This window comes from Anolis sagrei, chromosome 1, assembly GCF_037176765.1.
Source record: "Anolis sagrei isolate rAnoSag1 chromosome 1, rAnoSag1.mat, whole genome shotgun sequence".
Taxonomy (NCBI): domain Eukaryota; kingdom Metazoa; phylum Chordata; class Lepidosauria; order Squamata; family Dactyloidae; genus Anolis; species Anolis sagrei.
This window is the reverse complement of record NC_090021.1, coordinates 58,629,955-58,648,074: the sequence shown is the minus strand read 5'-3', so window position 1 is coordinate 58,648,074 and position 18,120 is coordinate 58,629,955. Positions and strand designations below refer to the sequence as shown.

Genomic DNA, 18,120 nt, shown 5'->3' with positions numbered 1-18,120 from the left:
AATGCAAAGATACAGAATGGGGGACGCCTGGCTCGAGAGCAGTACGTGTGAAAAAGATCTTGGAGTCCTCGTGGACAACAAGTTAAACATGAGCCAACAATGTGATGTGGCAGCAAAAAACGCCAATGGGATTTTGGCCTGCATCAATAGGAGCATAGTGTCTAGATCTAGGGAAGTAATGCTACCCCTCTATTCTGCTTTGGTTAGACCACATCTGGAATACTGTGTCCAATTCTGGGCACCACAATTCAAGAGAGATATTGACAAGCTGGAATATGTCCAGAGGAGGGCGACTAAAATGATCAAGGGTCTGGAGAACAAACCCTATGAGGAGCGGCTTAGGGAACTGGGCATGTTTAGCCTGAAGAAGAGAAGGCTGAGAGGAGATATGATAGCCATGTATAAATATGTGAGAGGAAGCCACAGGGAGGAGGGAGCAAGCTTGTTTTCTGCTTCCTTGGAGACTAGGACGCGGAACAATGGCTTCAAACTACAAGAGAGGAGATTCCATCTGAACGTTAGGAACTTCCTGACTGTGAGAGCCGTTCAGCAGTGGAACTCTCTGCCCCGGAGTGTGGTGGAGGCTCCTTCTTTGGAAGCTTTTAAACAGAGGCTGGATGGCCATCTGTCAGGGGTGATTTGAATGCAATATTCCTGCTTCTTGGCAGGGGGTTGGACTGGATGGCCCATGAGGTCTCTTCCAACTCTTTGATTCTATGATTCTATGATATAAAACATGGTAATGATGAGGTATTGTGGAAGCCCTAAGCCAAACAACAACAATGTCATCCAGGAGGGGCCCAGTTGTTTTGTTTCCATGTAGTTTTGTTCAGTATTATCCACTGCTGAACTAAGCTGTTACTCTGTGTGTGTGTGTGTGTGGTAGAATATACATTATCTTGAAAATATGCTAAGGTTGTGACCTGTATTATTATGAAGACAATTTTTTGCAATGGCTTTTGAATGCTGGATGAAGAGTTCATGGATTTTTCAAGCAACCCTGCAAATAAATTTCTTGTTAATAATGTTTTCATATGTCTGTAAGACTGAGTAATTCATGCAACTCTGTGCTTGCTAAAAGTACATATTAAATACCACATAAAATCTATATATCACACAGATACAGGGTTAAAAAAGGAAGTCTAAAACGTTTTTTATAAAAAATATGAAGATGTAATATGCTCCAAATATAACTTTCATTCTTTTTTTATAAAAAAAAAACCAAAACAATAATTTTATTGGTAGCTATGAATAGCCGTACAATACGTAAACTTTCTGTGTTGTCACCTGAAAATGAAATAACACTGGAAGTACACTTATTAAAAGCACCTTTTGTTTGTTTTCAGTACAATTTTTGGCATTTACATTTCTGCAGACATATTTAATAGAGTGTAAGAATTAAATGCATCAAAGCTATACAAGTGTTATACAAAATTTAAAATATTTAATATAGCATTTGATATTTCAGTGATAAATATATATAAAAAGCTATCAGTTATGAAGCCTCAAAACTGGCTCTTTTTTAATACTGATTTGTGAGCAATACTTCTGAAGTCTAACCTTCTGCATGCTTTTAAAAGCTGGGGGTAGAATGAGTTGTTATCTCAATGGAGTTTGCCCCCCGCCCTACTGAGGATGTACTTCTTTCCCAGCAGAATCAATGCTTCTTAAAATCGCCTTAGTAGAAGAATTTCAAACTACCTAAAAACCTACATTCTGCTTATATAGCACATTTTGCTGATTCTGGTGTGCGTGAATTGTGCTTCCCAGCAACTCACACAAAACATAACCATTACTTTGGTGATGCGATACCCAAGATATCTCTCATGAAGACCTAACACTGAAAACATTCTAACTACCTGATGGATCGTTTCATCAACCTGATTGCTTATGCTATGTGAAAAACTAAAGTACAGTAAAACCAGGTTGTGTATACTTAGAAAGGAACCTCTAGAAAAAAATGGAAATAAAATGTGAAGAATATTTGGCAGGATCTACCTGAAAGTCAGTTTAGATTCAGATGTAGTAGGACAAAAGCAGGCCACAGTCTAGAATGTACTCTGTTGTTGTCCTAATGAAACCAGAACATCCACGGCTGCACATTTCCCTTTGTCCTCTTGATAACTTATTTTGGAAAATCCCAATGAAAAGCTGGGGGGAGAGGAACCCTACAGAAGCAACTAAACTAGATCTGCATGGACAAGTCAACCAACTGTAGCACCAATTTGCTTTGATCATTTCAAAGCACTGCAATAATAGTGTACCACTAGATATTAAACATATTCAGGAGTAGTGGTTAAAACCTTTGGAAGAAGGGTCTATGGAATATGGTATGCCCTTTGCTTAGGGGGCTTGCTGTTACTCCTAAAAAAACCCTCATAGAGTTGGAATTTCAATTACTCTATCTCCAAACTTCACTGCCTGGCATTCAGATTTAAACATGCAGCTGCACCAGTCAAAGGTTAATTTGTAAATAAATTGCCAAATCTCCTTATAGAATAATTGAGTTGGAAGAGACCTCATGGGCCATCCAACCTCCTGCCAAGAAGCAGGAAAATTGCATTCAAAGCACCCCCAATAGATGGCCATCCAAAGAAGGAGCCTCCACCACACTCTGGTGCAGAGAGTTCCACTGCTGAACAGCTCTCACGATTAGGAAGTTCTTCCTCATGTTCAGGTGGAATCTCCTTTCCTGTAGTTTGAAGACATTGTTCTGCGTCTTATGTATGACCACCATCTATTAAGAGTGTATCTGATGCTAGTTTCTACTTAATTTCAGTCCCTACTACAATTTGTACAAAAAAAATTGTCTTAAGAGGTATCAATTACAGACACAGCTGTTAGCTAGAGTTATCTTTAAAAGGGGGAGGGGGAGAATGAAGAAGAAAGTGTACAACAGATGGTTGCACAGATATGGCAGTATTCCATGGCAGGGGCAATGATAGGTCTTACAGGTGTGCTTCATGGCTTCTGTTTGCGGCAGCATAGAGATCTTCTCTTTGGGATCTTTCCTTGTATGTGACTGACCATTTAAATAGTTGCTGATTGTACCTTTCCAAAAGGTGGCTTGGCATATCCCGTGCTGTACCTCTTAATTTCTTTCTATACAATCCACTCCAATGGTATTATCTGGACATCGGCAAGAACGGCCCCCTGGGGTAGCCAGGCATAGATGAGTGCACCCACCATTATTCACTGAACAATAGTTATGCCCTATAAATGAAATAAAAGACTATGTTCAGTACACGTATCCATTAGCCTTTTGCTTATTTACAAGAAAACATTAGAGGGGGGATACGTTGGGACAATGTGGACACTTTTTGTTCTAGGTTGGTTGCGTTATATTCACAAGCCATGATCAGTTCCTCTTCTCTTCTCTTTTTCATGTGCAGATCAATGTATAAATCAGGTTAATATGACATAGTCCAAGTTTGGATTAACTGAACCAGCTTTGAAATATTAAGGCAAAAACTAACATGTTGACATTGCCGTCCTTTAAAAAAAGAGGCAATTTGTTGCTTACTATTCATTAGTATCACGTCATGAATGTGTTGTTTATTTTTAAAACACACACATATATGTATAATTGCTGGTTACAAATAGAACAGACTTGCTAGAATCAATAGACTTTAGCAAGCTAGTTAATCACCAGCAGCAATAGATCACACCAATCGAAAGGTTGACAGTACGAAGTCCAGGTCGGGGTGAGCACCTGACTTTCAGCCCAGCTTACTGTCTACCTAAGCAGTTCAAAAACAACTGTGAGATGTGAGTAGAGAAATTAGGCACCGCTTAAGCAGGGAAATATTTTACGGCACCATAAAAATGAAATATCAGAAAATGCCATTGATCAAACAAAGGAGGAAGTCTGTGATCAAGGGCTCTTCATCATAGAGGATACAGTGACAGCAACCCCCCCCCCCGGGCCAGAATCGAGCACAACCTCCAGGATGCCGAAGTTGAGAAAAATGTTGACATATATCTGTTGTCTGTCCTGTCTGTTTAACAGCATTGAATGTTTCTCGTGTATGTGTTCTGTGATCTGCCCTAAATGCTGTAAATAAATAAACAACTAGTGTGCCTTCTAGACATTTCCAATTTATGGAAACCCAAAGCAAACCTGTCACATAGTTTTATTAATATGATTTGTTCAAAGAGGGGTTTGCAATTACCTTCCTCTGAGATACTGAGCAAGTTTGACTTGTCCCATGCCACACAGTGGATTAATGTGGCAGAGCGGGAATTTGAAATGACTTGAATGGACACAACAACGTCATGCCGTAAGCAGAACACATTAAGGTATAATTTATTTTTAGATTCTCTTTTATTTAATCTCTGACTTTCTGCCAAAAATGATTTAGCATTATATCTGAATATGTTACACATGCCACAGCTTTTGCTTGCTCTTTCACTTAATTTCCTCTTGTGTAAAAGCAATACTAATTTTTTTAGAATGTCAAATATCAGTGTATCACAATTCTATAAGACAAAGAAGGGGAAAATTAATTGTGGGCTACATTCCTACCTCGAATCCTCCTTGTGTTCTAAAGCATAGAAATATATAAGTGGTCAGGAATTCTCAGCATGCTACAATAGATCTAGGTCAGTGGTTCTCAACCTGAGGGTCTCCCAGGTGTTTTGGCCTACAACTCCCAGAAATCCCAGCCAGTTTACCAGCTGTTAGGATTTCTGGGAGTTGAAGGCCAAAACATCTGGGGACCCACAGGTTGAGAACCACTGGACTAGGTAGAAGGCAGCCATGAAGCAGCCTTTTTATTTCTTGCATTTCTCTCTTCTAAACATATACTAAGAGTGCAGTTCATAAAATTTGACCGAGAGATGTTAGCCTTTTTATGATTCCTTGATGATATGCACAGACTAATAATAAACTGTAATTAACTTTATTGATATCCTGCCACCATCTCCCGAAAGGGACTCAGGGTGAATTGCAAGGCACTCCAAGTGTAGCATAACAAAAATGGTATATGAGTATAAAACAGTATCACATAAAAATGATAAAAACAACCACCATCAATACATATAAAACAAAATAACACCATTTTAAAAACGCAGATCATCTGTAGTTTAAACTAGCTGCTATCAATTCACAATTAAAGTGCCAGAGTGTCAACCTCATATGGGCCCAGTTCAGCCTATTCAAAACCAAAAGCCTGATTAAAAATCCATGTTTTCAGGCTGGATCGGAAGGAGTCGGGGGGGGGGGGGGGCTAACCTAATCTCTTTTGGGAGGGCATTCCAGAGCCAAGGAGCCATGACAGAGGAGACCCTCTCTCTCATCCCCACCAACCACACTTGAGATGGTGGAGGGACCAAGAGAAGGGCTGATCTCAAAGGGCGCGCTGGTACATAGCAAGAGATGCGAAAATAAGTTGGAACCGAAATGTATATGACTTTGTAAGTAATAACCTGCACCTTGAATTGAGCCCGGAAACTTGTCAGAAGCCAATGGAGCTGTTTTAGTAGGGGCATAGTATGTTCCCTATAGCTAGCCCCAGTTAATAATCTGGAAGCCGACCTTTGTACTAACGGCAGTTTCCGAACTGTCTTCAGATTATATTTTCTAATAAAAAGTGTCAATCCTATTTTGTATCTCAAAATTATACATCTGGCAACTTCAAACTCCATCTTTCAGGATTCTGGCTATGCCTGAAGCAAGTTTCTGAAAACATGGGAAAATCCTCTTTGCTCACAGTTTCAAATTCTAAAGCTGTTTATATAAAAATGGAATCTAAAATTACCTTGAGGGCACTGAGCCAAAGCCGTAGTTATTCCATAAATACGGGTGCGCTTGGGGGGCTGAAAGTCATCATTTTCCTCTGGCACTGTGCGATCCACGGCTACTACAGCATCTCTAGTGCACAAAACAAGTAAGAACAACAGCAAAAATCAGCAACAGAAACACTGTTAGAAATAGGCTACACTGCCTTCTATACAGAGCCTCCTTACGAAGAAAGACCTGATGTCTGCAAGACATTAACTTGCACAAGTTAGTATTTCAGGATTAGGCTATGATTAGAACACGCTGTACAACTCCCAGTGGAAATAATCACAGTCAGTTGCTTCAACCATCTATGTCTTTCCAATAAAAATGTGGAGGTTCTTCTTAGTTCATGTTGTGGTTTCAGTTATATTCTATTCCATAAATTGAAGATGTTTCCAATTTTCTACCATCTTCCTTATGAAATGAGGCATTGGAGCCAATTCTGTTTTCACGGCCTGTTTTATGTTTGCTAACATAGCAGCACATCTTGAGGATATTTAGATATGGGACATCCAGACTTAAAGCAGAGAATATGATTAAAGGGTTTTCTGGATTATTGTCTATTCTTCAGTCACACCACTTCAAGCCAAGAATATGAGTGCATGGAAGCATCTAGCACTACATGTACACATTTTGCTGAAGTTAAAAGGCCAATTTTGTGCTTATGAGACTATAGAGACTCAATGTAACTTTTCCCACTGCTTTTATTACTGACCATAAACAGATGATGACTGCAAATGGCACAGATGTTGAGTTCTCCGATGAAGCTTTTATCCAAAGGGTACTACTGGCACAGCTATATATGCTTACACATAAGTTCTGCTGTGTAAATGTGACTCTATGTTTAAGTGTTGATTTACTTCCAACCAGGCCCGTAGCCAGGATTTTGTTTCGGGGGGGGGGGGGGCTGAGTTTTGGGGGGGGGGCTGAGTCTGAGTGAAAGAGGGTCTACCCTAGCAAACCTTTTGTATCATTACCCCAATACCCCCATGCATATGGGATATATTGAGTATGGTGATCAGATCATGATATGAATAAACATAACAGTTTAAATAATGCACCAGTAAGGCCTTTTTGTGAACCACCATGAGAATTTGGGGGGGGGGGGGCTGAAGCCCCTCAAGCCCACCCCTGGCTACATGCCTGCTTCCAACTCTTGTTTTCAATGTATTAGAATTTGCAGTTTCAAAGCAAATTGTTTAACTTTGTCCTGAAAGATCACAGAATCCTAGAGTTGGGCCATCCAGTCCAACTCCCTGCCAAGAAGCAGGAAAATTGCATTCAAAACACCCCCAATAGATGGCCATCCAAAGAAGGAGCCTCCACTACACTCCAGGGCAGAGAGTTCCACTGTTAAACAGCTCTCAGTTCTAGGAAGTTCTTCCTAATGTTCAGGTGGAATCTGCTTTCCTGTAGTTTGAAGCCATTCAAAAAGTTTAAAATCATTAGCTGTCAATGTGATAACTAAATGATTAAACTTCTATATATCGACTATGAAGATGAAGAAGGGCTTCAGATGACCAGCTTTTTACTGCATATTTACATGATCTGGAAAAATGAATACACTTTTAGAGGAAAGCATCTCCTACATAGCAAATTTGAGGTTATTCGCCTCAAGAGTGAATCATGGAAAGTTTCGACAAGATCAAAGCAGGGTAAGGAGACTTAAGTGCTTTTTATAATTGTACCTTTTCCAGTCTGTATAAAACAAATTCTTCCCATAACTTGTGATGCTGAAAGGATACTGGATTCCTTCAAGGATCTTTCGCCGACCAAGTTGATTGGGATCCATACATTCAAGCCTTTTAGTGCCTGCATGCAATAAAACAATTTGGTCTTTGTATGTGACAAATAGTCCTTTTGTAGAATAAAGAGCACAGTGACGGAAGAAAAGGAATATGTATGGTAATATGGTTAGCTTTAAGTTTCTACTATGCTGATCCATGCCAACTCAACATTTCTTCAAGGCAATCATTTATGTGATGAACAGTCCCAGTTTTTGAACTCTGTTGTGCACTGTTTTGCACTGGATACAGAAATCCAGTGTACAAACCATCCTTGATGTAAAGGCCCTTTGTAGACATGCTTAGGAACACAGGAAGTGACCACACACTGAATCAACCAGAGGTTCATCTAGCAAAATTATCATAAACGGGGATTAGCAGCAGCTCTCTGGGGTTTCAGATAGTAGTCCTTCCAAGGATACGGCAGAGATTCAACTTAAGACCCTTCTGCATGAAAAAGTGATTCTTCCTTTCCCCCTCCCTTCTTTCATGTCATGTCATGACTCCAGTTGATATCAATGAATGTGACGAGCAATGGCTGTTGGGCGAATGGGCATATTAACAAAAGACTCTCTCCATAAATGCACAGCACAGTCACTTATCAACAGCAGTGTGACCCAGCACCAGTAGCCAAAAATGATAAAAGAACAAAAACACACTGACCAATGTTATCTCCTCCATAGGAGGCTTTTCTTTATAGCAAAATAATATGGTTGCACTATTTACAAAAACAAGGAGTCCATAACACAAAGAAAGTTATTTACACTTCTTTCTTTGCTTCCACGCTGGGCTTTTTTCTCATGCAGATAAACAGATTCACTCTCACTGAGCCTCCTCTCACATGGAAGTTACACAAGAGCTTCACACAGTAGCTTTTTACACACAGCAGCCTTCACACCCGATGACCTTCAACTTGGGGCTTCTCTCATCAAAGCTCCTCAATCCCTATTCAAACTGTGGCCTACCTTACACTGAAGCCTTTCTCCCACTGAGGGCTCTCTCAGATTGATGCCTCTCATACTCTGAGGCGAACTGAGGCCTACTCATACTGAGGCTTGCTAACACACTGAGGTCCTTCTCCCATGTAGATCTCTCACAAACTGAGGCTACTAAGCTACAGGCACACCTGCTTATATTGAACTGCAGTTTTTGCTGAGTCATTGCAACCATTTAACCCTTTCAGTGCTTTACTCACATTTTTGTAATTAAAAATACCTAGTTAATTTTTAATATTTCTGACAATGGCCACTGGCAGTTTTGTGCTCTGTGGTCAGCACTAAGCCAAGGATGAGAAGGGGAAGGCAAGTTTGGTGGATCCAACCAGCTGCCTGGATGGCTTGGTGCCAAGCAATGCAGACACTTGCTAACTGCCAAGCTCAGCATACCCCATTCCAGATCAGCACTGACTTCTGTGGCCTGGGTAGACAGGCCCTGAACGAAACAGGACAATGAAAAATGAATAATCACCATCACCTTTTAAGAAAATCTCTGTTGCATTTTTAGAGTGAAAAGTTCAATTGAGTTCATCTAACAGTGTAGACAGTCCTTTACCTGCATCCACCCAGCACAACAGTGAAGAGTAAGTGTCAAATGTCAGCCCATTAGGTAGCCCCAAATCATCTCTGACAAGAATCCTTCTGTTTGTGCCATCCATGTATGACGTTTCAATTTTAGGGGCCTCTCTGTTCCAGTCTGTCCAATAAAGATTTCTGAAATAAAGATTCCCAGGCAAAAGAACATTCTGATTAGGACAGCAGAAAAATACACACACACACACACAGAATGTTGAACCAATATTCAATTGTTCCTGAGATTATCTCCCTAAACAGCTTCAAAGATATCGATCCTGTAGAAAATTGCCTCTGGGTTTAGAACATAGCTCTAAAGCAGCAAAAAGACAACATATGCCACTAATGGCCCTGGTAACAGCAGGAGTGGGATAATATAATAATAATGATGATGATGATGATAATAATAATAATAATAATAATAATAATAATTTATTTACACCCTGCCACCATCTCCCATAGGGACTTGGAGCAGCTTACAAAATAGCACACAAATGCCATACATAAAAAATGCATCAACATGAAAAGAATAATACATGACATGAACCAGATATATAAACTGGATAAAACAACAGGATAAAATAGAATCAGTTAAAAGATCAATGTAATCAATATAGCAGCCCAGCTGAATGCACAGAATGCAGATATAAAGCGCTAAATGATTGGCAATCAGTAACAATCTTATTAATTTTCCCATATTTTTAAAACCAGCGCTATTACTATCCCAAGGCAATACCTTGGGATATTTTACATTAACATTAGTATGTGAAAAAATTGGGGAAAGACACTGAAATCAAGAGGACAATCAATGGATGTGTTCTTAAAATAACATGTGTTAAAAAGCATTGACTTACCCTCTCATAGGATCTGCTACTATGGCTCTAGGGTTTACAAGATCAGTGTCAAACAGTATTCGGCGCTGGGTGCCATCTACCCTTGCTACCTCTATTCTGTCAAGCTGAGAATCCGTCCAGAAAATGGTGCGGCCAAGGTAATCAAGAGCTATTCCTTCAGGACTTTCCAAATCTGGAAAACAAAGAAGAACAAAGAACTGAAATCCTAAAGTATTCACTTAGATTATATTATCCTTCTCTCTGGAGGAAAAGGATTAAAATCAGACAAAATGATGCATTTCAGTTTTGCTTACCAGCTCGTAAACATCTACCCTATTCTTTCCCTAAAAGCCAAGATGACTAAATCGAGACTGTCACACTTTGGCCACATCATGAGACAAAAAGAGAATAAGGACAGAAAGCAGGGGGAAAGAATGAAAGACCACATTTCTGATGGACAGATTCAATCAAGGAATCCTAAATCTGAATGACCTGAACAGAGCTGTTTGAGGGTAGAGTGCCACATTGAGGTCAACTTGACAGCAGTCAACACCAACAATAAATGTAAGAAATGGCAAATAAAAACCATATCTCAATAAAGACATGAACACCCAAATGCAATTCTTCCCAAGAGTCACCAAATTAGATGTGGAAGAGATGTGCCAATACTTGATAGTAAGAATTTGTTGACAGAAAGGTTTCAAGGGCACTGATGGCATATTCCTGCAGGAAAACATATTGCTCATGCAGATCTTAAGCATTTTGAACTTCTGAAAAAATGTTGCTGAACTGTACAGCATGAATGTATTGTCAAAGCCTTTCATGGCCAGAGTCACTGGTTGTTGTAGGTTTTTCGGGCTATATGGCCAGGCTCCAGAAGCATTCTCTCCTGACATTTTGCCTGCATCTGTGACAGGCATCCTCAGAGGTCTGTTGGAAACTAGGAAAATTGGGTTTATATATCTGTGGAACATCCAGGGTGGGAGAAATAACTTTTGTCTGTTGGAGGGAGGTGTGAATGTTCCAACTGGCCACCTTGATTAGCATTTGATGGCCTGACAGTTTTCCGGTGTGGCTTGTTACTGCCTGGTGGAATCCTTTGTTGAGAGGTGATTAGCTGTCCCTGATTGTTTCTTGTCTGGAGTTCCCCTGTGTTTGAGTGTTTTTCTTTATTTACTGTTATAATTTTAGAGTTTTTTCATACTTGTAGCCAGATTTTGTTCATTTTCATGGTTTCTTCCTTTCTGTTGAAATTGTCCACATGATTGTGTACAGCATGAACCAGGCATAGCCGTAGTTTAAAGATTTCTACTACCCACTTCTAACATTTACTATCAAATGTATTAAGGGGTTTCAGGAAGGAATTAGCCCCAGCAACTGGCATGTACTTCAGCCTCTTTCTGTTCTGCCATTGTGCTGGCTAACCCCAGATATTAGATGTTCCAACGACCAATAGTCAATTAACAGTCACCAAGCTACAAGAATACAAATTCACCAAAGTTACTATGACAAATCCAAGGATTAATCAGATAGAGAGTAGTCTAAAACTCAAATGCACAAGGCTGGAGCAAACAGGTCACCGATAATCCAAAACAGAGGTCAAGGTCTGGAAACTCTCAGCAAAATACAAACAGTGGGTACAGCTCAAATGCAAGTTGCTCTCACAACTGGCCCATAGCTTTTACTGCTGCTTTATAGTAAGAAAGCAAGCTATGGGCTGGATCCTGACTGCACTTTGGCAGTTCCTCTCTGCTGATCCCTTGCAGCTAACCAAGCACTTCTATGCCTTTCCTTTAAAGCAAACCATAGCCTCTGTCACCTCTGCTCTTTTAGTGACTTAGGTAAGCTGTGGGTATGCTCAGGAGCATCTCTTGGTTGGTTACAGAGTAGAGATAAACCCTGACCCTGAGTTTGCTCCTGTTCTGCCTCTGCAGGCTAAAATGCTGCCACATTTCCACCCTCCTCTGGTGCCTCTGACTCTGAGCAAAGGCTATGTCCAGATTTAGGTCTGGAATTCCCTCTTGCTTGGGGCTATGAAAAGTCTCCAGAGGCAACTCATCCCCTGACTCCTCGCTAGAGGCTTGAGGCCCTGGCTGACCCAGTACAGCCATCCAGCAAAAATCTGAAAATGCCTGGGTCAATTTGAATATATGCATATGGCACATGCTATGAGAAAGACAAAGCTGCTATTATATACCACAGCATTCACTATCTTAGAAAATAGAACAGTTAAGAATTCGAGTAAACTGGCAAATATTTGAAGTATGTGGATAAAAAACAGCAAAGAATTTAATACATATTTTTGGAAAACAGATCCTGAATTATAATTAGATCTATTTGTAAAAAACATTTGTAAAGAGTAACCAAGTTTTGAAAAACAATACCTAACAAGACCGGATTTAGACTTAATGGTTAAGGATCATGGAGAACACATTAAAGTCTGGAACAATCTTGAGAAATATATGTGCACAGTTTTTCTTGGATGGTGACCAGGTCTAAACAACAGGAAACTGCGGATAATGACCTACTACACTGGCCCCAGGGATTAGCTGAGCTCAAAAAACCATTGAGAAATACAAGGTTTTAAAAATCTTGTATAAGTTGAAATGTATGTGATGCTGTCTTCTACTAGGAAAAAATATGACTGGAGAAAAAACTTTTTCTCAGTTCTTTGACACTTTAAGAGACAAACTGTTCACAACTTTATTTACACTAAATACGACATAAATTTTATTTTATACACACAATCTCCACACTTATGTGTGTGTGCATATGCAGCTGTGTTAGATAGAGACCAGAGCTTAAATGTTGACCTAAGATGGATCTATACTGCCCTGTATCCCAGGATCTGATCTCAGATTATCATTTTTGAACTGAATTATATGAGTCTACACTGCCAGACAATATTGGATAAACAGATAATCTGGGATCAGATCCAGCCTGAATCACCATGCTAAGGAGCCCCCAGTGGCTCAGTGGGTTAAACCCTTGTGCCGCTAGGACTGAAGACCGACAGGTCGCAGGTTTGAATCCGCAGAGAGCATGGATGAGTTCCCTCTGTCAGCACCAGCTCCCCATGCAGGGACATGAGAAGCCTCCCACAAGGATGGTAGCACATCGAAACATCCGGTCCCCTGAGAATTGTCCTTGCAGACGGCCAATTCTCTCATACCAGAAGCAACTTGCAATTTCTCAAGTCACTCCTGACACGGAAAGAAAAGTCACCATGCTGACTGGGATGTTTTGGGAATTCTAGTCCAAAATTATAAAATTCCTAAGATTTGTATAGAACAAGTTATACAATAATTCATAGACACGTGTATGTACAGAGACACACATGTGATCAATGTGAATATGCAAGAGTCTAGATACATACAGACAGCCCCCAAGTTAGATAGATAGATTTGTTCTGAAGTTGAATTTGTATGTAAGTCAAAATAGGTACATTTTGAAATGCAATTCTAGCAAAAAAAAACAAACAAAACAAACCCAACATTTTTTTTAAAGCTCTGGATAGAAAAGGGAAGGGTTAACAACCCTGTGGTGATTTTTTTTTTTTTTTTTTTTTTGCTATCTCTCTGTGTGTGAAATTACAATAGAAAACAACAAAAATACTATATAAAGCCAGGAGATTTGCTTAAAGCCAAAAGTCCTACTCTAAAGAGCGGGCTCCAGCTTTCTTTCCAAATGAAGAGCCTAAATTTATTTTTTATTTCAAAACAACCCGCAACAGAAGCTTCCATCCATTAGTGTTGTATCGCCAGGAGTCCTGGTTTCAAGTATTTGCAGGTTTCTTTTAAAAGAGAGATAGATGCCTTGAGCAAAGCAGAACAATCTAGTATTCCTTTACTGTCTTTTGCTTTCAAGCCATCAGTCAGGCAGGTTGATGTAGCAGAGTGGATAGAGTAAAATGTTTTTCCAGACTGGTGAAAAGCAGCCAGACATAAACACACGCCATTCTGGATACTTGGGGCTGTACAATGCATGCTGTAAGCATCGCTTGGTCATCTTCAAACCTAATTTTGTGCACATTATTAGTGCTACTGCAACGCCGTCTAGATAGAGTTGGAGACCCAGAATCTTGCAACAGGAAGGATTATGCAGCTTCATTCAACTAATCCAGTTCAGGAAAGGGGGAACATTTCTCCCTGTGGAGTTGCCTCTGCAGCTGTGGAATTTGGGAAGCTCATGGAAGGAATTTAGGAAGCTCATAAGCAAGGCAGCAGAAAAAGCAGATGATAGCAGGAAGGGGCCATATTACAGAACACAAAGCAATTCAACTATGTACTGTAATAACACTATCACTACAATTTTACATTCATAAACACAAATATTTCTGCAGTGTGATAAAATATTCAAGTTAGGAACAAAAGAATTGCCTTAGTAATGTTGTTTCATCCTGCATTGTACCTAAAATGCCCTCTTGATTCCTAAAAGCATTTTAGATCATGCATTTATTTCTATTTAATAATAGCTGAGTTTACAATTATCCATGGCTAAATATATCCAACTGACAGTGAAGCAACCTTTGGTCACTCCTCACCCATTCACTGCTCCAGAATAGAACTGAAGTGTGGCCTACAATCTTTTTCATTCTGTTCTGCTGGTAGAAGCCATTGCTGGTTGAAAGACAGATATTTATAAAACACAGGTTCATTTATCTATTTCTGACAGGAGCCCCTAGTAGCACAATGGGTTAAACCCTTGTGCTGGTAGGACTGCTGACCAAAAGGTTGGCAGTTTAAATCTGGGGAGCACTGTGAACTCCCATCTGTCAGCTCCAGCTTCTCATGTGAGGACATGAGAGAAGCCTCCCACAGGATGGTAAAACATCTGGGCATCCCCTGGGCAAAATCCTTGCAGACAGCTAATTCTCTCACACCAGAAGTTACTTGCAGTTTCTGAAGTTGCTCCTGACACACACACACACACACACAATCAATTTCTGACACACTATGTACTCCCTAGGCATTTTCTAGGTCCTCCAGTGCAGCTTTGTGGTATTCATGATCTGGAAGTGCTTAGATAATTAATAATAATAATAATAATAATAATAATAATAATAATTTATTTATATTCCACTCTATCTTCCCAAGGGGACTCAGACTGGATTATAACATACAGATAGGTAAACATTCAGTGCCTTAATACAGTGGAATAACAATGACATACAAATACACAGAACAAAGGTAAAGGTTTCCCCTTTCATCTCCGGCTTTCTGGAGGCGGTGTTCAACCCCCACCTCTTGTTCCATTTCCAAGTCAAGGAGCATGTTGTCAATAGACACCTCCTGGTTGTGTTGCCGGCCTGGCTGCATGGGTGCCTTTATTATTTTCCTATTGACATTTATTAATTTCAAAAGGACTTGGTTTCACATATCCGTGGGAAGTCCATGAATATATCTCCTGTTGATACAAGGGTCTTACTGAATAGTCCAATGTTGTGAAGAAACATGTATGGCCTTACCTGTCTTTATGATGGCTACTGGCTCTCCTCCACCCAGACTGGCTCTACTGATTGATGGGCTGCTGATATCAGTCCAATAAACCATTTTCTCTAAGCAGTCATAAGCAACTCCAATAACAACTTTATCCTGCAAGTTAGAAAGACTATTAACAGTCTCAAAACATGTCACACGTCTAATTCAAGAAGACATGCTTAAAAGTTAAACTGGTTAAAACACTTAGGTAAAATTATAGAGTGGATATTAAAAGGGGAAAAGTATTCATAATATAAGCTGATCATGACAAAGAGAAAAATATATCAGTTCATGTCAAAGAGGAAAAGAACAACTTTTAAACCAAAAGGCTTAAAGTCAACTGAAAATAATCTGAAGTAGTAGCACAAAGGACTGCAAGGCTGGAGTCAAGGTTGCTTTATCATTCACACAACAGTATGGTATGTTACACAAGAAACTAAATGACATTACTTATGAGCACAACTGCCATAATTGGAAGCTAGAGGACTCATGTGGACTTGGTAACTATATTTGTAGAACAACACTAGTAACTGTTTTCCACCCACTACCAGTTCTTTCAATCCAATCTCAAAGTACCATATCACTAATATGCACAATATAGAGGGTTTTAAAAATTTCGGACAGTAAGGGTTGCTCAATGATGACCTAACCTGCATTGGAAGATGGTGGGCTTTCCTACACTGGAGGTTTTGAAATATAGGTTGAATAACCTTCTGAAAGAATGCTTCAACATAGATTTTGTACACTGGAAGAAGTTGGACTAGATCACTACTTCTTTATCTGTGGATCCTGACCCCAAATGGGTCCCCTTAGCATAATGTTGAGGTTGCAAAGAAGTTGGAACAGTAAAAGGTTTCTGAATGTCCCCTAGACATTTACACAAATCTGTCAGCATCAACGTGCAGTCTTTACTCTGCAGAAAATGCTTCGGCTGTACTTCATAAAAAGGGAAATCAGCCTGTTTAACAAGCCTTGTATATGCTGATTTATTATCAGTAAACATTTAATTTTATACCTGTTTTATATATTTATATATACCTGGGTTTATGTAAAAGCTTATTTGGCACAAAGGGTCACAAGTTGAAAAGGTTTAAGAGGCTCTTGACTAGATAACTCTTGAGGATCATTTCCAATTCCAGAATTCTACAATTCACTATCAAGCTATGTTTCAACTATAGAGAGCACTGTGGCAGGCTAGAATAGATCACATATGAGCAAAAGGAAGGTTTGAATCCACTGGTAGATTGCTCCATATGTTTCATCACCTATGTTATTCCTTGTGTTTACTTGAATTTTAATTACTTATAAAAATGAGTTCCATGATCTAGATGGGATTTTTCACTCTGGTACCTTTGCACACCTGAACATCTGTTCTGGAGGGGTTTTCTGCCTCACAAAATACGTTTTTGGGGAACCCAGGGGGCTGTATTTAACAGGGGAGGCTGTTTTTCCTATTGATTTCTGCTGACAGAATTAATTTCATCAGCAGATATCCCTTGCTATACTTTGGCCAAATGCATTTTTCAAAAATTAAAATGAAAGCACTTGGGCACCAATAAAGATGTACTAATAAGATTAAAGTGTACAACCAAATGAAAAATGTGAGGTGGTCATTACAGAGAAAGCAGAAATGCAAGAAAAGGTGACAGTTGGAAAATGAGATACTTACTCATTCAGGCCAGGCATAGAGAAGGAGCTAGAAAAGAAACATACAGAAGAATATAGGAGATTGACTGGAGTGGAAGAAATTATTAAAGATTTTATTTTATAAAGTAGGAAAAGACAGCATCAAGTAAAGAAAGATGGAGAGCTCCATGGAAGACATTAAAAACCACAGAAAGTTTTAAAGTTTAATTGTTGGTATGTGTCATTAAAATCCAAGTCTCTAATTTTATTTACAAGCACTGGAATTTTTATGGGTGATTCTGACTTGCTTAGGAAACCAAAATTTGTTTATAACAGCTTTGTAAATCTTATCCCAGAAGGAAGAAAAGTTGTAAAAAAAAATATTGTGCAACAGAAAGACAAGGCACTCCAGGATGCACATATAACATACAACAAACAGGTAAAAACAGTGCAAAAGTATAAAACAAGTAAAATTATAGCAACATCCCCCGTCAACACATCTATATAAATAAAAATGTAATGTTCATTTGTGGGATTAACATAACCCAAAACCATTGGAGCAACTGACATCAAATTTGGACAGAATACATCTAACAACCGAATGAGTGACCATCAATCAAAAAACCACCAAAAAACGAACAACAATAGGAACTTTAAAATCCAAAAATGATAAAACAAGGTACAGTACATGCACAAAAATGACTCCCCTGAAGAAAAAAAACAGCTGCAGGGAGCATTGAAGGCTCTAATGGGCTGGGCAGGCAGACCCTCAGCTTCCCCAGGCCCCCCATTTGGGGTCTCCCCCTCTCTCTCCCACCAGCAACCCCAATGAGGCCCCTTCCTTCCCTTTGAGCCTACCCTCGTCCTCCACGCCGGGGCATCGCGTGGACCTTCCTTACCTCCCTCCCAGTCTCCATTCTTTCCTTGTTGGCCCCGCAAAACAGGGACTCTTTCTTCTTTTCCCCCTGGTGAGGCGGGCAGGCAGGCGGATGCTCCATGTGGGTGCCACTCACCAGTCTTCACCTTCCCTTGCCTGGGCACCGACGG

At 39.8% G+C, this 18,120-nt stretch overlaps 1 protein-coding gene across 1 annotated transcript in view; it reads right to left on the bottom strand.

Annotated features, from left to right (window-relative positions):
• Positions 1–1,123: 1,123 nt before the first annotated feature.
• NID1 (nidogen 1) overlaps positions 1,124–18,120 on the bottom strand; it is a 50,437-nt gene continuing 33,440 nt past the window's right edge. Inside the window, exons 15-20 of the mRNA XM_060753861.2 lie at positions 15,435–15,561; positions 9,989–10,160; positions 9,118–9,275; positions 7,471–7,594; positions 5,760–5,872; positions 1,124–3,213 (exon numbers count right to left, since the gene is read on the bottom strand). Of these exons, the coding sequence (XP_060609844.2) occupies positions 3,092–3,213; positions 5,760–5,872; positions 7,471–7,594; positions 9,118–9,275; positions 9,989–10,160; positions 15,435–15,561 (816 nt within the window). The 3' untranslated portion in view covers positions 1,124–3,091. The remainder of the gene's footprint in view (positions 3,214–5,759; positions 5,873–7,470; positions 7,595–9,117; positions 9,276–9,988; positions 10,161–15,434; positions 15,562–18,120) is intronic.